Genomic DNA, 23,859 nt, shown 5'->3' with positions numbered 1-23,859 from the left:
ACCTTAAGAAAATGAACTTTTAAAAATGTAAGAATTCGTAACTTTGAGAGAGTCACTTGTCCCTATTGTTTAAATAAAAATTGAAAGTGATTAGGAAGGGGGTCAACTAGGTAGCTCAATGGATTGAAAACCAGCCCTAGACAGGAAGTCCTGAGTTCAAATCCTGCCCCAGAAACTTCCTAACTGTGTGTCCCTGGGCAAGACAATTTAACTCCAATTGCCTAGCCCTTACCACTCTTCTGTCTTATAATCAATAGGAAGGGGGAAAGGAAGGGAGGAAGTGAGGAAGGAAGGAAGGAAGGAAGGAAGGAAGGAAGGAAGGAAGGAAGGAAGGAAGGAAGGAAGGAAGGAAGGAAGGAAGGAAGGAAGGAAGGAAGGAAGGAAGGAAGGAAGGAAGGAAAGAAGGAAGGAAGGAAGGAAGGAAGGAAGTGAAGAATGAATGAGTGAGGAAGGAAGTGAGGAAGGAAGGAAGTAAAGAAGGAAGGAGTGAGAAGGAAGGAAGGAAGGAATGAGGGAGGGAGGGAGGAGGGAAAGAGAAGGAAGAGAAGAGAGAGAGATTAGGAAATCACATGATTTCACAGTAGCAGAACACATTCTTCTTTTGATTAAGGTTAGCTGTTTTTTATTGTGTTTACCATTAGGTAAAGAGCTCTGTGTACTCACTGTGTAGCTCAGGAAGATTTTGAGACAATAAAATTTAAGTAATCACTTTTGTTTAAAGAAAAATATATAAAATTTAAAGACATTTAAAAAGAATATATATGCTCTGTTTTATTCAGGTCCCTTGAATCTAGGGGGTAATTATTAGCAGAGCTGACCCTAGGAAAAACTGTGAAGTATGGAAGGTTTGAATTGTCTTCTCCTCTCTCTCTGCCTCTCTCTCTCTCTCTCTCTCTCTCTGTCTCTCTCTGTCTCCCCCCCCCCTGTCTCTCTCTTTCTCTCTCTCGCTCTCTCTCTCTGTCTCTCCCCCATTTGTCTCTCTGCCTTTGTTTCTGTCTATGTTCTTTTCATCTCTCATTATTTTAGATCAGCCCTTTCAGCCATATTGGTTTGTCAACTTCAATCAGTGTCTCATGCCCTGAGGCTTTTCTAGCTCTAACCCTTCTAGTTCCTCCTTCAAAACCTTGTGGTCCCATATCTTATTCTCAGAAAATCCCGTTTTATGATAAGCAAATGCTAGTGTCTCTGGTCAACTAATCAATGCTATTGAGTACTCTTCTATCCTAAATGACTCCTCTCTTGTATACATTTTTATGGTGGATTTCCCAAAGCAGTTATTTAACCCACAGGTTGAAGTTATAATATGGGGCACTAAGGAAGCATAAGGGAGATACTAAAGAGCAGGTAAGATTTTGGAAGGCCCCTCAAATGATGCAGAATATATAAATGTAGCCACTAATTCATATTTCTAGACAATAAACTGCTTCTATTAATCTAACCCTGAGAAGTTCCTCCCCTTTACCCTCCTTTGCTGATTTTGCTCTTCTCTCCGGAAAATACACAATTAACCATCATAATCCTCAACATGAATGGGATGATGAACTGATCCATAAGTAAGTCAAGTGTACAAGCATTTATTCATTACCTACTCTAAACAGGTACTGATTTATGCTAAGTGGAAATACTTAGAACAGATTAGGAAAGAGAATCCAACAATAGATGGTTTATAATAAAGATACATGAAACATAAATATTCATATAGAATTAAAATGAGGGGCTAAAGCAAAATTTATTATGCTTCAACTGAATTTAAAGAAGCAGAAGTAGCACTTGTGATTTCAGATAAGGCTAGAGTAAGTATAGATGTGATAAAAAAAAGAGATAAGCAGGAGTATTACATTATGCTTGAAGGGTCATAGCACTATAGATATCAGAACTTAATATGTAAGCACAAAGTATATATAAATACTTAAAAAACTAGAATTGGAGAGACACATAGTAAAACTACAGTGGGGATGTGGGTGGGAATGGAGGGCTCAATACACCCATTACAGATCTAGACAAAGATGAAAAAGAAATTAAGAGTTTAAATAGAACTTTAGAAAAATTCTAGATGATATATCTTTGATGATAACCAAATGAAAATAATAAGGAACTTGAGTATTTCTATACTGAATGCAGCAATTTTGGAAAAATTGATCAAGTTTGGGGGCATATAGAACTCACCAAAAATATAGAAAAGGAAAAATATCATATGCATCATTTACTCAGAACAATGCAATAGAAATTATATTAATTTAAAGTTTGCTTGCAGAAAATTTGAGAGTAGGATGGAGGGAAATACACAACTTTCTAACACAACTGGGATTGTGAGTAATATGAATTTACCCATAAAATCTAAAAGTAAAATAAAATTAAAACAGAGCCCAATATTACATGTTCTTTACAATAAAGTCACTTGAAACAAAGACTAACACAAAATAAAAATAAGAAAATTCAAATTAAAGAACCTCTTTGATTCTGCCTCACACCACTAGATTAGCAAAATTGATAAGAATGGAAAATGACAACTGTTGGGGGCTATGGAAAACTGACATATTAACGCACTGCTAATGGAGCAGTAAATTAGTCTAGACAATCCAGAAATCAGTTTGGGAATTGCACTTCAAAAAAGTTGTTAAGCTAGCCAGACTCTTTGACCCAACAATTACTAGTAGACCTAGATCCAAAAGAAATTAAAGAAAAATGAAAAAAGAACTATATGAACAAAACCATCTAATGTAGCTCTTTGTGTGGTTAAAATTTTTTTAAAGGGAACCTGGGGGCAAGTAGTAGACTGAGAGCCAAGCCTAGATAGAGATGGGAGGTCATGTGTTCAAGTCATGATTCTTCAGATACTTCCTAGCTTTGTGACCCTGGACAAGTCACAAACTCCATTGCTTAGCCCTTACCACTATTTTACCTTGGAACTGCCAATACATAGTATTGATTCTAAGGCAGAAAGAAGGCAAAGGCTTAAAAAACAAAACAAAAGAGGAAACTAAACAGGTGACTATCTATTAAGGAATAGCCAAACAAATTATTGCATATGAATGTAATGGATTACTATTAACATTAACAATATAGTGTAAACAAAATCCTTGAAAACCTTAAGGTCACTAGGTACAAAAAGAGACATTTTTTTTGACAGAAACAACACAATGATTTGTTTTGCTTGACTCTGCATATTCATTACAAGGGTTTTGTTTTTATTTTTGTTTTTTGATGGGGGTTGATGGAAGAGAAAAAAATAGTGTTTTTTTTAAATTCATTCCAAAAATTAGAATTTAATAAAAAAACACACAGTTTCTAACTAATATTTGGCTCAATATCCAAGGCAAAATCGCTAGTTGAAGAACTAAGGAATTCTTTATTTTCTACTTGAGGTACCAGAGATTGATTGCAGCCCCTGTTTTTTCTTTCCTTAAGAGACTGATTCATTTTTGTCTTTGTATCCCCATTATCTGGACCAGTGTTTGGTATATATTAGGTGCCTAATAAATGTTTGTTGATTGCCTTATGTGTCTTGTTCCTGGAAGATACCTTCATCTGCCTCTCCCCATGGATAGTTCATCACTAGTAGAATGGTTTAAAAAAAAAAAAAGACCAGATGAGGAAGCTAAACTTACCATCTTACTTCTGACTCCTTGACTTGTCCATGGTACCTCCCTCTTGATCAAAAGATCTTCTCACTTGTTGCACATGCTTTTCTAATTCCTTACTGGGCAACTAAAGCTGGTCCTCTGTGAAGATGAAGAGGGGATCAAAATATGATCAAGTATGGGTCATCCTTACAGCTGTTTTCTTTCATGTTGTAGCTAGAGAGTTTATTTGTAAAGCTATAAATAAGCAGGTATTTATACTAACAAAAACTTGGAAAAGTTGAGTTGTTTATAGTATCAAATCCCTGAATATTCGAAGTGAATTTTTATCTGTCTGTTTAGATAACTGGGTTAAGCTCTTACTCTATGAATTCCACCTTCAGCATGAAGCCTTTCCCAGGCCTCCCTAATCTTATGATCTTCCTTTTTGTGATTATCCCCAATTTATCTTGCATGTGTCTTGTTTGGGCATCTTTTGTATGTTATCTTTCTGGTTAGCTGGGAGCTTCTTGAGGGCTAGGATTGTTGGGTTTGTTTTCCTTTTTTGTCTCTCTTTGCATCCTTAGCACTTAGCATAGTGCCTGGCTTATAGTAGATGAATAATAAACCCTAAAGACTTGATTGTGTATCTCTAGAGGAATTCATTCTTCTGGAGAACTATGGACAAAAATAAGAGGTCAATACATTTAAAAAAAAGTCTAAATTCCCTTAAATTTGTAGACATTGTGAAGTAATTGTGTTTGTGCACTTTAAAAAAACCTACTTGAAAACAACCGGAGAAGTTTTTTAAAAGCTGGGTCAAATCTTCTTTTTTCCAATTTTAATACGATGTTTATTTTGTATTGCTTTTGATGTTGTCTTTGAAGTCTAAATTCCTCCTTTGGCAAATTGTCATTTCTTTGACTCTTCTCATTTCTACCCACATCCCCTATGCCTGGCATTTTCCATGGTCCTGCAGTTTGTGGAGCTGCTTTGTTCATTTCTTTTTTTTTTAAATGGCCACTGGTCAATGTTTATGCCTTTATGTGTTTTAGTATAAGAAACTTGGCACATTGGTAATGAGTTTAACTTTTCTTACAGGTCCAAGAGCAAAAAAGATGAAAATTAGTTTACAAAGTATTAAAGAATATGGGTGGAACAACATGCTGAGAAAGTTACCAAATGGACAAGGCTGCAATAAACAGCTTTTTAAGAAGTCAAATTAAGTCATCAAACACTTATTAAGCTTTCACAATGTCTGAGGCACCATGGAGGCTGTTGGGGATATAAAGACAAAAAACTTAAACAGGAAGGGATCTTTTTTATCTTTTCTAACTTATACAATGTGATTTTATGGAAAGAAACAAATTTTGATTTAATTCCTGATCTCTGCTACTTTCAAACTGTGATTTGGGGCAAATCACTTAAATTCTCTGAACCTCCTCTATAAAATGTGGAAATTCAACTAGATGACCTTGAATATCCTTTCTATCTCAAATCTATGATCAGGAAGACCTGAACACAAATCCCCTCTCTACAGCCCAGCCTTTACTTAAAGATCTCTGGTGTGGGGATTCTGTCAGTTTTCAGTATAACCTATTCTACTTGAGGATGGTTAATTACTAGTAAAACTTTCTTAATCTTGAACCAAATTTATAAATAATCAGTTCTTGCTTCTTGTTGAAAGTAGACTGTTCTGTAGTCATTCTTGTAAAGTAGTTTTACATAATGCAAATTTTTCTGCAGATATGAAGTAGGAAGAGAGGGAAGGAGGCAGGAAAGGGGCCATATACCATGGACAGAGGGAGTTGGCACACAGTTTAAGTCATGCGGGTACTGGAAAGGGAGAGGTGGAAGTAGAGGCAGAGCATGGCAAAAGTCTCCTCTCTCCTAGTGAGGTCTCAAGCCAAGCCCCTGATCCAGTGCCTGAATTTCTCTCCATTCACCCATTCTTCTGTTCTGCTTTCATTTGGAGGGTTTTGTTGTTGCTGCTGCTGCTGCTGGGTTTTTTGTTTGCTTGTTTGTTTGTTTGTTTTGTTTGTTTTTTGTGGGAGAGATAGGAGTAGAAACTAAAAGCATGGTACTATACCATTAAGTTAATACAGGTTGATTTGTTTTTTTTTTGGGGGGGGGATGCAGAATTCTTTCAGAATTCTTTATGTAGTCAAATTTGTATGTAAAGCAAGAAGCCTCTATTTTCCACATTCTTCCTCTGTGCTCCCCTTCACATTAAAGTCATTAAGGTCAGCTGTTCCTCAATTGGCATTTAGTGACCATGGTAGCATGATTCCAGCATACTTTTCTTCTTTTTTTTTATTTTAAGCCCATATTTTTCATTTTCGAATCAATACTATGTATTGGTTCCAAGGCAGAAGAGTGGTAAGGGCTAGGCAATGGGGGTTAAATGACTTGCCCAGGGTAACAGAGCTGGGAAGTATCTGAGTCTAGATTTGAATCCAGGACATCCCATCTCTAGGTCTTACTCTCTTCTACTGAGCCACCTAGATGCTCCCATCCAGCATACTTTCATGTCTTATTTCACATTAGTGCCCTTAACATCTAATATATTCTAGCTAACTAGTTTACTTTCTGTTCTCTAAACTTGGCATTCAACTTCCTGTCTTCCCCTCCTCAATTTACCCTTTATTTATTTATATGAATAAATGTTGTTTCCCTTAAGTTGAATATAAGCTCCTTGAGAGAAGAGTCAATCAACTAATACATCAATGATTAATGAATAAATATTCATGAAATTAAAAATGAAATTGAATACTGACTTCCTTTGGAGGTTTTGTCAATTTCTTCATATAATTTCTGAACTTTATGTCTGCAACAGATATTGGTATGTATGAAATTAGATCTAAATATTGTCTTTCATTTATACACATTATGAATACTCTAAGGAAAGGTTTTCAATGAAATCAGTTTTCTTTTTGACTTTGAGTTCAAAATGAGATCAACTATAACAACCTAAAGCATGAGTCTGTCCAAGTCATTCCTCTCAAGATTTACTGTGTCCCTGTGGCCTCTAGGATGAAGTACAAACTTCTTGATCTTGCATTTAAAGACTTTCAGTATCTGGTTCTAACCTTTCTTTCTGCACTTATTTCACAATCTAGGAGCCAAAAAACTGCCCCAGAAGGCAACTTTTTAACTCCCACCTCCATGTTTTTGTCCCATGAAATGTGAAATCTTTACTTATATCTGCTTTTTAGAACCCACCTCCATTTAAGTTTCACCTCTTATACTATGCTTTTCCAGATCTCCCTAGTTGATAGAGCTCATTCCCTCCTTATATTTACTTTTCCATCCATACATACATACATATATAATGCATTCCCTAGAGACAATGTGAGGGCATGCCAGCTGAGCCCTAATCTTAGCATCCCATTAATTTATGAAGTTTAGAAGTGGAAAAGTCTTTACTCGGGCCTCAGAAACTAGCTATGTGACCTTGGACAAGTCACTTGATCCTGTTTGCCAGAGTTTCCTCATCTTTAAAATTTGCTAAAGAAGGAAGAAGCAAACCAGCCCAGCCTCTCTGCTAAGAAAGTCCCAAATAGGGTCATGAAGAGTTGGAAATGACTAAAATGACTAAAAAACCACAAAAGTCCTTGAGATCATCTAGTCCAACTGCACTCTAAGGAAATCCCCAATGGTTCCGTATTTAGAGCTCTGAATCTCAAACCTGGACGATCAAAACACAGTCACACAGCTACTAAGAGGCCGAGGCATCACTTAAATCCAAATTTTTGGACTCCAAGTCCTCTGTTTATTCTTCTATAGCATCTCCCACTCCCTTTCCAGGGCTTTATTCTACATCAGGGGTTCTTAATCTGGAAGGAGTCTCTGGATACCTTTCAGAACTTCGATGAGTGGGGGAACAAATCACATCTTTTTTTTAACTTTTAACTGAAATTCAACATTTCTTTCAATTATTTAAAAACATTACTTTGAGAAGAGTCTCATAGAGTCAATGACAAACATACATAGACACATATTCAAAAAGTTAAGAACTCCTGATCTAGATACTGTCATACTATTGATACTCTATAAGGTGGCATTTAATTTTTTTGCATCCATATTATATTATTTATCCATATTGAATTTGTGGTGAAATAAAACTCCCAAAGCTTTTTCATTTGAGCTGCTATTAAAATTGCTCTCTCATATTCTGTATTTATGCAGGGTTTTTTTTTTTAACCAAACTAGAAATTTTCTACCACAAAAGTCTTACTTCAGTTGTATGCTGACCTTGAATTCTCAAAAGCTATACCAGGAAAGCTTAAATTCTGGCAGGTTCAATGATGTTAGAAAAGCTTTGATTACAGGACTGGTGACAGACCATAGGCCTTTTGGACAAAAGCTAAGTATAGAGAGACTCCCCACAAGAAATCTGGCCACCAGAGAAAGATTTTCTTTGCCTATAACAACCAATTATGTGGACACACAATGACTCTTGGTCAGGTGTGGAGTAGTGAACAGATAACAGAATGGGGGTAAAGGACACTGACTCACTCAGTTTCAAGACTATTTTATTATTAAGTCATTAATTAAATTAATCAATTAATTAATTAAATTAAAATATTAAGTTAAATGTTGGTACTTTTCGTGCAAGATTGTCAAAAAGTTGATATGCTGAGTTTAAATCCCAGCTCTGCCATAAATATTCTCGTTTAATCACCTTCTAGATTTCCAATTTCAGCATTTATAAAACATTATGATCTGCAAAGTTACTTTGTAGCACTAAATCTACCTAAGTCTGTTAAGCAACTGAAGCTCATCCACAATGATCTTTGTTTTTCTACAAATGAAAACAGAAGACAAAGAAAGGACATCTAAATAGAAGGATGCTTTACAGGTTCACCTCAGAGAGATGGACTAAAGAATTGTGGTCCTAATCTGGCAGTGCTTCTCATGGCCTGCTATATTCATGCTGGCTCTAGTAATTATTTTTGTTGTTGTTCAGTCAGTTTTGGTTCTGTCTGATTTTTGTGTGGCTCCATTTAGGGTTTTCTTGGCCAGATACTGGAGTGGTTTGCCATTTCCTTCTTTAGCTCATTTTACAGATGAGAACATTGAGGCAAACAGGGAGAAGTGACTTGCCTTCTGAGGCTGGGTTTAAACTCAAAAAGATGGGTCTTCCTGACTTGAGGCCTGACAGTCTTTCCACTGTGCCATCTGGCTGCCACAATAATGCCCCCTTCTTCTCATGCAATTGACCTTGCTCCCGCATTCTCTCATTTTTTCATACTGAAACTACAGTTAAATCAAAATTAGAATTTTCTACTGGAAAAGGTGTCAATCTAATCTCCTAAAGATACATTTATCAATCTAATAACTTAAAGGCAAAATGACTCTCCCTGGCCACATTTTTTAATATGTTGTTCCCTCCATTACAATGTCAGTCAATATCAATCAATCGATTCATTAAGTACCTACTCTGTGCCAGGTACTGTGCTAAGTGCTAGGGAGTCAAAGAAAAGCATATCAGAGTCCCTGCCCTTGAGGAGGTGGAGGAGGTGAAACCATCTATAAAAAAAATATGTACAAACAAGCTATGTATAAAACAAATTAGAGATAATTGGAGATAACAGAGGGAAGACACAAGGGGGATTGGAAAAGGCTTCTGGTTGAAGAATGTAAGCTCCTTCAGGGCAGGAGCCATCTCTGCTTTTTCTTTGTATCCCAAATGCATAGCATGTAGTGCTTAATAAATACTTTTTAAATAATTAATTAAATCAATTAACTAATGATTTATTGAATATCAATGTTTAATATTTTCTTCATCCCATTGGTGGAATTGGGTTCATTCCCATCCTCAAAACAATAAGGAAAATCATTTTAAGGAATACCTAGTGAACTAGCAGTACAGATAGAAAACAAATTTAAAAAGTAGCATGAAGGTAATTGCAGCCTTACTTTGAAAAATCTATTAAGGTAGATGAAGTCGAGAAATTCTATGAAGAATTTGGCAAGATACTCTGAAAAAAATCCACATATACACAAATTATTAATGACTTGAATATGAAAGTAGAAATGGAAGGACACTGAACATTACCCAGGAAAATTTGCTGCAGAATCAAGAAATTAAAGAGATCAAAGGTTTGTAAAAAACTTGTTCCTGTACCACACAGATATTTTTTTTCAGAAAAAGTCAAATAGAGCTGGAATCGTGACCTTAAACAACATCATCAAAAAGTCACCTTGATCATATTGTAATAAACAAAGGATAATAAAGAAGTCATTTCAGAATTTCTTTTCCATGTACAGTTGGACCAACCAAGTGGTGAAAAGGTGAAGGTAAAAAGTAAATCAGAAGTAAAAAAGTAGATGAGACAATAAGTAGGAGACTATAACAACAAAAATACAGAAAGATGGCATCCTACCAAATGCCTTTCATGAGACAAATATAGTACTGATGCCTATATTAGGAAGGGATAAAGTAAACTATAAACCCAATGAATACCAAAGCAAAAATATTCAATAAAATATTAGCGGGGGCAGCTGGGTAACTCAGTGAATTGAAAGCCAGTCCTAGAGTCAGGAGGTCCTAGGTTCAAATCTGACCTCAGACACTTCCCAGCTGTGTGACCCTGGGCAAGTCACGTGACCCCCATTGCCTAGCCCTTACCACTCTTCTGCTTTGGAGCCAATACACAGTATTGACTCCAAGACAGAAGGTAAGGGTTTAAAAAAAATATTAGCAAAAAGGCTATAAAATATATTTAAAAGATCATTCATTATGACAAGTTGATTTTGTACCAAGAATCCAAACATTAGAAAAACCATATAATTGTCCGTATTAATAAAATGAGAATATGATTGCATCAATACAATTAGAAAAAGCTTCTCACAATATGTAACACTCATTTATATTTTTTAAATATATAAGAAAACATAGAAATAACAAACCTTTCCTTAACATAGTTAACAATATTTGTCTAAAATCAAGAATTTTCATTAGATTTAATGGAGAAACAATAGAGTCCCTTCCAATATGAGTAGGAACAAAGCAAAGATTGTATTGTAATAATTATTTTGTAGAGTTCTAAAAGTTCTAGCTATTAGGCAAAGGCAAGTTAAAGCAAAATTATTAGTATTTGCAGATAGTTTGCTTAGATAATTCTGGAGATGCAAATAAAAATTAATAAAACTATTAACTTTAATATAATAATAGTATACAAAAAAAGCCCACAAAATAGCATCAACCTTTCTATATATTATTAAAAAAAACCTAGCAGGAGAAGATAAAAAATATACCCCACTCAAAATAAATACCAAATATGTAAAATATTCCCTTGGGAGTCAACCCACCAAGACAAACTCAAAAATTATATGAATACATTTGAACAAAAAGACCTCTTTAACAGAGGCAAAGGAACATTTAAATAAGAGAAGCAACACTGTGGTTGGGCCATACTAATAAACTATCTAACCTCTGTCCCAACACCATTTGATCTAGTGCTTATTGGGGGAGATAAAGTCCCTTCTCTGCATTCTAGGCAGGGTGGAGTTAGGCGGAGGTGAGACAACTCTTAGCTTTTACCTGTTCCTGGGGAAGTCCAGTTGAGTCCTTCTTCTGGTCTCTTCAAGGCCAATACCCTTTGTGACTGGTCAAGTTTCAAGGTTTCTTTAAGGCCAGAGTCACTTTGGGTACTAAAAGCTTCAAGAGAAAAGATGGAAAAGACTAACTTCAGGTTGCTGAAGGAAAAGACTTTGGGAAAACATGAGAAGAGTTAGCTGTCTTTCTTCATCATGTTACTGTTCCCATCTTGCTACTGTAGAGACATTGGGGCGTTTCTCCTTGGGTGATATCTAGGACATTCTCTTGGTTAAACTGAGTTATCTCATTTCTAGAACTCCTTCACTCTTTATTGTCTGGTATATATTCCTCAATGTATATCTTCTCTGATTTCTGTTTTGCTATGATTTGGATAAATGAGTTTCTTTGTTATTTGCTGTGTGTGTTCATTCTGAATCTGGCATTAACTAGGAAAGAGGTCAAGCCTTCTATATAGAATTTGGGGTCCCCTTGTCTCCCCTCCCCCAATTCCAAAGTTATCTAATCTGATCATATCTACTAGAAGATTGAATAGACTTAATACTATAATAGTAATCCCATTGTTAGATCGAAGCATGCCATTCTTCATTTTATTACTTCATTGAATTTTTCTCTAGTGTGATCGTTGTTTTCTTTCTCCACATGATAAAAATGGAAATCTGTATTGTATAACAGTAGATGTACAACCTATATCATATTATCTATCATCTTAGGGAAAGGGAAGGGGCGAACATGTATCACAACATCACAGAAAATGATCTTTGAAAATTATACCAATATGTAATCTGGAAAAAATTTTAAATAAAAAAAGAATATCAAAGGAAATAATGAAAAAAGTAAGTACACATATAATCTAAGAGTATGAAATCTCACATTATCTAATAATATAGAAATCATTAAAACTATTTGGTAACTGCTTAGACATTAGAAAAGTTGATCATGGGGGGAAGTTGGGTAGCTCAGTGGGTTGAGAGCCAGACCCAGAAATGGGAGGTCCTAGGTTCAAATACGACCTCAGAAACTTCCTAGCTGTGTGACCCTGGGTAAGTCACTTAACCCCCATTGCCTAGTCCTTACCACTCTTCTGCCATAATGATTCTAAGGCAGAAGGTAAGTTTAAAAAAAATTGATCAACTAAACAATTAGACAAATAAGATCTGGGAGCAATCAAACTTAGCAGAGAGAGACAGTTAACTGGGAAAATTCTTCACAGCAAATTTCTCTAATAAAGGTCTGACATTCAAAATATGCAGGGACTTGATAAAAATATATTAGGGAAAGAGAAATTACTTACTAGATAATTGTCAAAGAACAGGAACATCTAATTTTCAAAGGAATTAAGGTAAAGCTATCACTAATCTTTGTATCTCTTGCTTTGCCCATGAAAATTTAAATTCCATGCATGTAAAACCTACTCATAAATACTACGGACCCAAACACCAAATACATGGTCACACATCCCATAGTATCTTTAGTATTCAGTCAACTTATTATTTCAGTTATTACATTTGAGAGTTGGAGAAGTTTTTAAAAAAACAACTTTTTGAAGTGAAAATAAGTTTACTGACTACTAATACAGGGCAAAAATAGAGTTTTTCATTTATTTTTCTACATATTTTTGTTACTTATATTTTAATGTGGGTGCAAGTTTTGGTGAGCTTTTTTGTGTCTGTGGGAAATATTTAAGCCATTTTTCATTTGAGAATACTCTCTGCCTTAATTAGATGCCTTTAGAGCACTGGACATTGACTGAACTTGTCTGTGGGGAACAATTTGGTTGTTGTTAATATTCTTAGGATTAGCCATGAACTAAATGAAATAAAGAACTCTTTCTTACTTAAAATACTTATTCATACCATTTCATTTTCAGGGTGCTCATTGGTTCTCCTTTAGTTGGCCAACCCAAGAACAGAACTGGAGATGTTTATAAGTGTCCCGTAGGGCGAGGAGAATCATTGCCATGCATAAAATTAGACCTCCCAGGTAAGGTAAAAAAAAAAAGTGAATTCTATGCCTATAATGTATCCTGGGCACTCCGAAAATGCACTGGGTTATAGAGAGTTATTTTAGGTCTAAAGAGAGAAAACTCTGAGAGGAGAGGGACATTTTTATGCCCTGGATTCCCTATTCTGTTACCTTCAAATGCATATCTCTGCTACAGAGTTTAAACAGCCTAGAACACCTGGACTTTTTAATACACTGTACCACGAGGGTGATGGACAGCTGTATCTTCCTCCTTCATTCAATGGTTCTTGGAATTTCACAAGGGTAGCATGAAATAGCCTCCCCAAACTAACTCTTGTTCTCTCACTCAAAGCAAAAAGATATTTAGTGGAACCCACACTTAGGAAAGAAAGATACACCTCAAACAAACGGTCAATCCTCAGCTTGAATGTTTTTCTTATTTTATATTAAATTAATAAAATTGACAAACTATACGTGTATATATATACATTACACCTCCAGGATCAAATATGTTATCTTCTGTTTGGCATTCAAAGCCTTTCATGACCTCCTTCCACTCCATCCCTTTCTAGTCTTCTTACACTTCCCTCCCTGCCTACCCATGTATTCTACAACCCAGTGGCAATGTCCCTCATGCTATTCTTTGAACAAAACATACCATCTCCAGACTCGGGGCATTTTCACCGACATTCCCCCATGCTTGGCATCCTCTTCCTCCTCATCTCTACCTCCTAGCTTGCCGGGCTTCCTTGAAGTCCCAGCTCAATCCTACCATCTACTAAAAGCTTCTCCTGATCTCCCTTAATACAAGTGCCTTCTCTCTGCTAGTGATCTCCATATTTGCCCTCACATATCTTGTTTGTACATAGTTGTTTTCCTACTTTCTCCCCCTTTAGACTGTGAGTGCCTTGAGAGCAAAGTTTGTCTTTTGCCTTTCTTGGTATCTACAGACAGCACTTAGCTCAGTGCCTGGCACTTAGTAAATGCTTGACAAATAGCTACAGACTGGCATATATGTGTGTCTCCATGTACAGAGGCACATGCATAAATACATATCCATATATGAGTGCTCTTATATATACTTATCTTTGTATCTTTCTGAAACGTAAGCAGTAGCCTAACATGTACTCAACTTAAGAGTAAGACTCAACAGCTACCACAAGGCACTGAGATAGGATGCTTTGGTTCCCTGAGGTTTGAAGAAGACTACAAATAGAATTTCCTCTGAAGTCCTAGGGGAATGGAACATCAAATTGGAATTATCTGGTGACGCAACCAACACAGTGAAAAATGCTCGTTTTCCCCTATAGTGGGAAGGGGCAAGAGCAATTGCTCCAGTGTGACCTGGTCCTCTGGGACCTTGTCTGACCCTGGGTCATCCCCAAGTCCAAAGGTCTCTGGGAGTTCAGGGACATTCTAGGACTAACTGGAGGCCAACCAGACTGGTTGTTTAGGACAAGCTCAGGGGAAATCTAACCCCTTGGATTAAGAAACCATCTGGGTTTCCTAGGTTAGAAACAAACCATCCAGGAATCCCAACCTCTTATTGGGAGATCAGACCACTGAAAGAATGTCAGACTGACATAGCTGGCAACAAGGATGCCCCATCTCCCCTTATGAGATGTACAGAGTAACTGGACAGCCTTAGCATCTTTCCAAACTGAGCTCACCCAAAGTATCTCCATAATGGGATTCGCACCCAGAAAAAGGTTAGTCTTTCCCCTTATGACTGATGTGGTTTCAGCTCAGCATTAAGTGGTCTAATATTCTGAGACCAGCTTGAAGATCAAATATATCCCAATATCTGCCCTTCTTTCACTAGAATTTCGTGACTACTGCTAAAATGCTTAAAACAATTTTTTTCTTAGCCCAACTGGACTGACCAGCATATTGACACAGAGATAAACTGCATTTGAATTTCCCATTCTAGTTTCCCACCCAATTTTAGCACATATCTTGTTAGAAATTTTTGACACATTCCTGAACATGTAGTGAAGCATACAAAGCTATTTTATATGGACATAAAAATTTCATATGAAGCCGAATATTTTATCTCTTTCTATTAGCAAAGCTGTGTGAGAGACAGCAGTCCCACACTCTCATTGCCTTGTTATTTCTGCACTTTTTTTTTTCAGTTCAGCAAAACTATTTGAGAAAGTGACCCAGACAAAGATTCTGGGACCTAAGCCAGTTTTTCAACTTTAACTGCCTCATTTTATCCCCAATAGTAATTTAGAGAATACTTAGTTGCAACTACTCCTCCCACCAAAAAAATAAAAAGGCAAGGACCAGAATATTTCAGCTCGTGGACATTGCATTCTGGGGCTACCAGTTTACATTTTTCTTCCTTTTTTAGTTTACACGTCAATTCCAAATGTCACAGAAGTAAAGGAGAACATGACGTTTGGATCTACTCTAGTCACTAACCCAAAAGGCGGGTTTCTGGTAAGAAAGGAAAGAGCAAAATTTTTAACGACCTACAAATGTGATCATTGTGAATCTTCAGGATTTTTCATTCTTTCTTTCTTTTCAAGGCTTGTGGGCCTTTGTATGCTTACAGATGTGGACACACATATTATACAACTGGCATTTGTTCGGACGTCGATTCCAAATTTCAGGTTGTGAACTCCATTGCCCCATCTGTTCAAGGTATGCATCCCCTTGAAGTGTTTTTGTGTGTTTGAAAAGCAGTCAGCAATGAATGAGGAAATGTATACATGAAGGCTTGCCAAAGGCACGAAGCATTTATCTCAGCTACCAGCATTTCCAATTTAGGTCAATGTTTGCTTTGCTGGTATAAAACCAAACGTTGGTGCTATTTGGAGAATTGATCTTCATGTAAACAATAATTAGAAAGACTTGAAGCTCCCTACTGGAAAAGATGTCAAGTCACTTTTGTTCCAACAGCAAAAATCTCTTTAGATAAAGAAGCCAAGCAACTAAAGAAATTCACAACTGCCCTTAAGGAAAAAAAAAAAACTCTCTCTGAAAAATTTTCAATGAGAACCGTTCTACAACATGGAGAGAAGTTGAGGAGAAATGTTTCTCGCTGATGACATACCAACAGTAATTTCATTAATTGCCACCAATATTTCATACTGGCAAAGAAATGCTTTTTTTCCCCCCTAACAAGCCTTTGAGAAGGCATTTAATTATCTATAAAAAGGGAGTGTGGATGGAGTCTATGGGTGCCAGTTTTCCTCTTTGTATTTGCAGGATGCAACACCCAACTGGACATTGTCATCGTGCTGGATGGTTCTAACAGTATTTACCCCTGGACAAGTGTTACAGATTTTTTAAATAGTTTACTTGGGAAAATGGACATTGGTCCCAAGCAGACGCAGGTAAGAGAGTTCTACATTTTTGTGCTTTTTTTTTTTTGATCAGAAAAACAAAACAGCAAACAATAGAACATTGTTCATGAGTGAAGCTAAATATCAGAACTGACTTCATAGCTCTTCTGTTTGCACATTCCTGGACTTGTGTTCTTTTTAAAAGCTTTTTAAACAGAAAATGTTGCATGAGCTACCATTTACAAGTTGTATTGATAACTTTTGTTTCTGTATCAGTTTCATTTCTGAATATATTTTCCCCTGTCCCCAGCAAACCATCCTTTATTTAAAAAAAAAGAGAAAGAAAAAAAAACCTAACAGTTCAGCCAAAAGCTAACACATCAACCATGTTTGACAACATTTGCAATCTTCCCACTTTAATTCCCCCATCTCTTCAAGAAGGTTCAGAGGTGCATTTTCTCTCTTTTTCGTGGGGGCCCAAACTTGGTCATTTCATCATGTAGCATTCAATTTTGTTTTGTTTCATTGTTGTTGTTCTTTGCATTTGTGTTACTGTAAACATAGTACATCTTGCTCTCCTGATTCTACAGTCTTCAGTCTACATCAGATTCTATGAATTTTTCATATTTGCTATTTCTCTGAGCACAGTAAAATTCCACAATATTCACATACTATAGTTCATTTAACCATTCTCCAATTAATGGGCACCACTTTGTTTAAAATTCTTGGCTGCCATAAAAGTGCTGCTCTGAATATTCTTTTTTTTAAAACCCTTACCTTCAATACTAAGTATTGATTCCATGGCAGAAGAGTGGTAAGGGTAGGCAATGGGGGTTAAGTGACTTGCCCAGGGTCACACAGCTAGGAAGTGTCTGAGGTCGCATTTGAACCTAGGACCTCTCATCTCTGGGTCTGACTCTCCATCCACTGAGCCACCTAGCTGCACACTGCTATGACTATTCCGTTAAAATTAAACATTTTCTTTCATTGGGTTTATACACTGAGATTTCTAAGTCAAAGGTTACAAACATTTTAGTCAATTGTCTTATTGTTGGTTTCTGTAATTCTAAATTATCTTTCAGATTATTTGGACCAGTACAAAACTTTATTGTATTTTTATGTCATCATCTTTGCCAATTTACAAGCTATCATTTTCAAAGCTAATGAGGAACATCCTTTATAGATGTGGAGAACCCGTCATTTAGTAGCAAGTTTTAATATAAACTTGGTCATCCCTGCTCACAACAGATCTGTCTCAATGTGCCTAGAAACTGTGATATGGCTTCCCCAGAGTACCATATTTACATTGTGGTTTCCGTTCTCATGTTGCATAAATGAAAGAGTAACAAAATACAGGATATTGCTGCAAAAATCTGGTTTTTCTTATTTTTAATGATTTTTTCCCCTTGAGTAATATAAGTGCCCCAGGGCTGAATTGCAGAAAGTCACTGTCCAGAACATTTTTTTCCTCAAGATAATCCACTTCTCAGCAGATCCTCTTGGTGGCCCCTAAATCGAGTGGAGCCTATACATAGTCTGCGTTTTGGGTAAACTTTACTTCAGGAACCAGGTTTATGTTTCCTTCCTTCATTTTTAATTTATCAAATTCCCAGGAGATAGCTGACATACTGGGTTTATACACTAGATTTGACATGATTTTTGGACACGGAAACATAAAATTTAATATAGGGAAGACAGAACAGATGCCTAAAGTGGTAGTTTCCAAAGCAAACCTACAAATAAAGGCAATCCCTCAAGGACAGAGAATAATCTTGTAATTATTTTCTACCCCTTAAGCTAAGACTAGCGAACTTCCCTTGTAGAAAAGGGTCCTCTCAGATAGAAGAGGGCTATCTTCCGAGTCTTCCGAGTCTTTTATATGTTTTGCAAATTTGTGAAGAAAAAAAAGACTTCTCCATCTGATATATTGTTAGCTTATAAGCTTGAAGGTCAGTCAGTATGTTGGGGTGGTTAGAGAATTAGAAAACTGCTTTTGAAGGCAAAAAGACCTGGATTCAGGTGTATTTCTGATCCATATGACCCTGGATTAGTCACTTAACCACTCCTTCACTGCTTTAGGCAATTCTTTCTGACTTTAAGGTACAGAGCACTAGCTTACATGCATTGGTAAAAGAGTTCCACAAATTCCAGTCCAGTCACTCATTCATTCATTCATTCAACAGCCACCTACAAGGTACAGGAACTGCTTCTCTGTTTATTTTCCCCCCACTGTAGTTCAAGAGAAAAACAATGGTTTACTTTGTGATATCAAGAGAACCACAGAATATTAGGGCTAGCCAGGACCTTAAGGATCACCTTTTCCAAGCCCCTCATCTTTTTTTTTTTTTTAAACCCTTACCTTCCCTCTTGGAGTCAATACTGTGTATTGGCTCCAAGGCAGAAGAGTGGTAAGGGCTAGGCAAGGGGGGTCAAGTGACTTGCCCAGGGTCACACAGCTAGGAAGTGGCTGAGGCCAGATTTGAACCTAGGACCTCCCGTCTCTAGGACTGGCTCTTAATCCACTGAGCTACCCAGCTGCCCCCCAAGCCCCTCATCTTACAGATGAAGACAGAAGTTAAGGGAGTTGGGCACGTTATACTGGTAGCAAGAGCTCGGTTGGAATCCAGAACTTCTCCCTTTAAATCCAGGGCTCTTTATGCTTTACTACTAACTCCACTGCCTAGAATTGAAGCAAGAAAACTGCATTTGTCATTTTCTACCGGAGCAACGAGCAGAAGAAAATGTACAAATAATTGGCTAATGAGCTTCATTCCCCCATTCCTCCTCCAGAGGTCAAAATGCCTGTCTGAAGTGCTGAGGGAAAAGTACTCTCTTTTTTCCCCTTCCACAAAATTAATCGCTTGGCTGCTGCTCCTGCTTTGTTCTGTGCTCTGTCGCCAACTGAGATGCCCTTTCTGCAGACTTCATTACATTCAAAGTTCAGTGTCTGGAAAGGATGACTCAAGCTTAACGGATGCCCCCTACTTCTTGGACAAGTCTTTTACCTCTTCTTGTCTCCCTCGTGCTCAGCACACTACCTGGCACATAATAGATGCTTAATAAATACTTATTGGTTGAGTGATTGATATATACACTGTCTATGGAACCAGGAAATCCCAAAAAGCAAAATGTAACCTCTGTCACTTGCAACTTCCATGCCCTTAGCATGTAATTGGAAATCTTGTGCCTTTGAACTGCATTTCCCAGGAGCCCACTGACTTCCTGTCATTATGGGCTGACATAGACAGGGGATATATTGGGTGAGCTTCCTGGTCTCGGTCTCTGCTTTCTATTGCAATTGTGGCAGAGCAGGGTTTTTGAACAGGTAGATTAGCCATGGGCACATGACTTTATTTTGTTACCTTTTTATTTTGTTACTTCTAGTGATCATTAATAAATCTTTAAAAATATAATATTTTAAGCTGTATATTAATTTTAATTTTTACATTAGGTAGGTCATTTAACTTCAGTGAGCCTCACTTTCCTCATAATGAGGAAATTAGATCAGAAAGACCCTTGCAGCAATAGAGCTATCACCCAAGAGATACATGTTTGTACTTTTATGGTAAAATCAATTTTAATGATGAGTTTTTTAGAATGATGGTGTGATAGGATCAGAGTTTCTTTTTTTATTGCCCCTTCTGGCTCTGCCCTTTTCCCCTGAAAGGTGACAAAGTAGTCCCCAGGAACTGACTGGCCCCAAGCCAGGGCTTAAACTACAGCAGACTAATATAAATTCTTGATAGACTCTGGCTATTTTGACTTGGTTTCCTGGTCACCTATGAAGAGGAAAAGGTCCACCCACATGGAGTTTTGGGCCCTTCAGAATTCCTGGATTTCTCAAGATTCTGGAAATTACTCTGTTTCCCCTGCTGAGTAGATAGGGTTATATCTACCCTAGCTAAGTGTTGGAATCTCCTTGTTGAATAGCCTTTCTGTGCTCTGGCTAAGTAAACCTCATTTTGTTAATTTATCAGATTACCTATCAATGGGTGATGGGTGTCTCATTTTATCCCAACTTTGAATATGAATTATTAGGGGCAGGCTTCATTCGAGCCTGCCCATTAAAAAATGATACATTTTCTAGTAACAACATGGCAATGGGTTCGAATAAAGAACACATGTGATACCAGTGGAACCATGCGTTGGCCACGGGGGGTGGGAAGGAGGAAAAGAAAATGATCTTTGTCTTTAATGAAACATGCATGGAAATGATCAAATAAAATACTATAAAATTAAAAAAAAGAAAGGAAAAAAAATTTTTAAAAATGATACATTTTTTTTTCTTTTTAAAAAAATGTTCATTGAGGACTAGTTTTCAAAGCCCTTCCTTGATGGAAAAGTAATCTGAATAATTTGGTTTGATATTCCCTATAGCCTTACTTTTTCAAATTAAATCCTTAATTCTACTGTAAAATTTTAAATTAAATCTCAGTAATAAAAATATTATATTTTAGGAGATTTGTTAATGATCATTAGAAATAAAGGAATAAAGAGGAATCAAAATAAATACCACGTGCCCATGGCTGATCAACCCATTTAAAATCCCCATGCTTAGCTTACCACTGCCACCAAGCTTGATGCCATCATGCCAAAGAGACCAGGATCTTCTATGTCATTGCCTAATATCCCTTGTCTACAGGAAGTACGTAATGACAAGAAGTCAGTGGGCTCTAATGAAATGTAGTTCTTTTTTTAGGGTAACAGATTTTCAATTATACACTACTTTAAAAATAGGCAAGATAGGCTGAATAATAACAAAAACTTCCTCATTCATCTTCCTTCTCTGCTGCAGGAAAGAAATTCATTCATAGGAAAATTGGAAGTACGCATCATCTAGGGAAAAAAGTACAAAAATGAACATAGCTCTAAAGGGCATAGTTTTCTTTCATGTGGCCTCACAGTGCATCTTTCCAAGAACATTGCCTACTTGTTTGTGTTGACTACCATTTTAATCTTGGTGGTTGCTAACATGATTTAAGTATAGTATTTTTTATTAAGAGCCAAAGACTGCCCACAAGTTGGCAGTCATTTTCTGGAAAATGCTCAAAAGGGATCTTTATCTCCTTTGTATCTTTGGTGCCTGATTTATAAGAGATTTCTAAAAACATCTCCATTCATAGGATCATGAATTTTAAAGTACAAGAAATCTTAGAGGCCATGTCATCCCCTCATATTACAACCCCTTCTTTTTATAAATGGGACAATGACCCTTAGAGAGATTAAGTAAAGGGGACGTGAGATGTTTAAGTCTCACTCATTATCCTTTCATTGTATTTTTTTAAAAAAATTTATTTTTTTTAATTACATTTGATTTCTAAGCTATTTTCCTTCCTTCCTCTCAACCCTGCAGTAGAGAAAGCCAACATTTGACACAAATATATATGTGAAGATATATTGTATATAGTTCCATATATCTGTCATTTCTCTGGAGGTAAATAGCATCTTCCTTCATGGGTCATTTGTAGTTTCTTTGAATATTTATATGACTCAGAATAACTTAGTCATGCACATGTACTCGTTAAATAATGTTGCTGTTGCTGTATACAACAATCTCTTGGTTCTGTTGCTCTTTGGTCACATAGAAGAGTTTTCAGTTTTGCTCATCCTTAAGAACGGGAGAAGATAGAGCTCCCCTGTGCAAAATTTCAAATTTTGAGGTCAGATTTCCGTCAAAGGTTGCCTGTCCTATGAGCAAACAGAAAACTACTACTATAATCTAGTTATGTGACTAGAGAGCAGGAAGGATTTTCCTGAAACCTATAGTTTTGGGCTTGAGCCAAAACTTGGGGAAGTTATGTGCATGTTGGGAGTCAGAGCTAACTCTGAATTACTTTCTAGACATGTAGGAGATAATAGGATGTCATTTGGTAACATGCTATCTACAAGGATAGATAAGCATTCAATTTCTTAATAGCATGAAACTCGGTCTAGGGAATCAATGACCTCCCCTCCACTGACAGTCTTCCAGCAAAGGCTTAGAGTCCACTTATTGTACAGCTGTGGTTGGATTGGGTCTACTAAGTTTCCTTCCAACAACACTGACATTTTGTGAAGTTCTTATCCTGTGAAACCCAATAAGTGAAGTACCAAACAAAATGCTATCACACAGGAAACTGAGGGGCAAAGAGGGAAGCCTTCTCTCTGGAAAAATGGGTTACATGAAGAAATTCAGTCATTGAAGAAAAGGAAAAAGGCCAAATGAGGCAGTAGAAAAGCTAATGTATTTGGCGTTAGAAGACCTGTATCAGAATCCTGCCTTGGACCCCAGGATGTTTCAAACTGGCTGTGCTATAAATGCCCTGAGCTCAATAGAGCCAAAATGGAATTCATTATCTTCTCCAAACATTTTTTAATCAACTTTCCTATTTCTGTTGAGATCACTACTCTCCTGTCTTCCAAATCTATGATCTCATCATCATCTTCAACTTCTCATTCATCCCACCTATCCAACCGGTTGTCAAATCTTGTCATCTCTCACAAATGCCCTTTGTTGTTGTAGTTGCTATTGTTTAGTTGTTTCAGTCCTGTCTGATCCTTCATGACCCCACTTGGGATTTTCTTGGCAAAGAGTCTACAGTGGCTTGCCATTTCCTTTTCCAGTTCACTTTACAGATGTGAAGATGGAAGAACAAACAAATAAACACACTGAAGACTAGCCTAGGATCACATAGTTAAAATGTCTGAAGCCAGATTTGAACTTAAGTCTTCCTGACTCTATGCCTGGTACTCTATCCACTAAGCCATCTTGCTGCCCAAATGTTCTTTAATACCTTTCTTGATAGAAAAGGCAACAGGGTTGCTCAGTGGTTTGAGCATTGAGCCTAGAATTAGGAATATCCGAGTTCAACTCCAGTCTCAGATACTTACTAGCTATGAAACTCCGAACAAGTCCTTTAACCTCTGTTTGCCTTAATCCACTGGAAAAGTAAATGGCAAATCACTCCAGGATCTTTGCTAAGAAAAATCCCTGGACAGTATGGACAGGTTGTGATCCAAGGGATCATGAAGAGTATGACATGACTGAACAACTGTTCAACTGTTATCAGATTCTCTTTGTGAACTGAAGTACCTAGAGTCAATGGTTCGTAATTCTTAGCACAAAATTATTTTTGTACTAATAACAAATAAATGGTATGTTGACCATATTTTTAAAGCAGGTAAAAAAAATTGAGCATCTTGTATTTGTGTCATTGCTATGTTTCCAAGATTGAGAACTATACTTAAGAATCTACTGTAAAAAGCCCCAGAAAGGAGCTGAAATTGAATGATTGTAACTACTGCCACTTTTTAATACACGAGAGGATTTGGATGGTGACAATAGTATCTCAGTTCCTCTCAAATAACAAGGACAGAAAATAACCTATAAAGGTGCATTGCATTCACTGATTGGAATTTCATGTGGTGTAACACTTCAGTCTTCAGTTATATCAAAAATGCTTACTGTAAGAACACGAGGGGGTTTTAAAACCCACTT

At 36.8% G+C, this 23,859-nt stretch overlaps 1 protein-coding gene across 1 annotated transcript in view; it reads left to right on the top strand.

Annotated features, from left to right (window-relative positions):
- Positions 1–23,859, top strand: part of ITGA1 (integrin subunit alpha 1) — a 205,327-nt gene that overhangs the window by 76,048 nt on the left and 105,420 nt on the right. Inside the window, 4 exon segments of the mRNA XM_007486289.3 lie at positions 12,995–13,107; positions 15,446–15,534; positions 15,624–15,738; positions 16,306–16,433. Of these exon segments, the coding sequence (XP_007486351.2) occupies positions 12,995–13,107; positions 15,446–15,534; positions 15,624–15,738; positions 16,306–16,433 (445 nt within the window).

The sequence above is a fragment of the Monodelphis domestica genome, chromosome 3 (genome assembly GCF_027887165.1).
Source record: "Monodelphis domestica isolate mMonDom1 chromosome 3, mMonDom1.pri, whole genome shotgun sequence".
Classification (NCBI taxonomy): Eukaryota; Metazoa; Chordata; class Mammalia; order Didelphimorphia; family Didelphidae; genus Monodelphis; species Monodelphis domestica.
The sequence above is the reverse complement of the archived record's forward strand: the minus strand, read 5'-3'. Positions and strand labels throughout refer to the sequence as shown.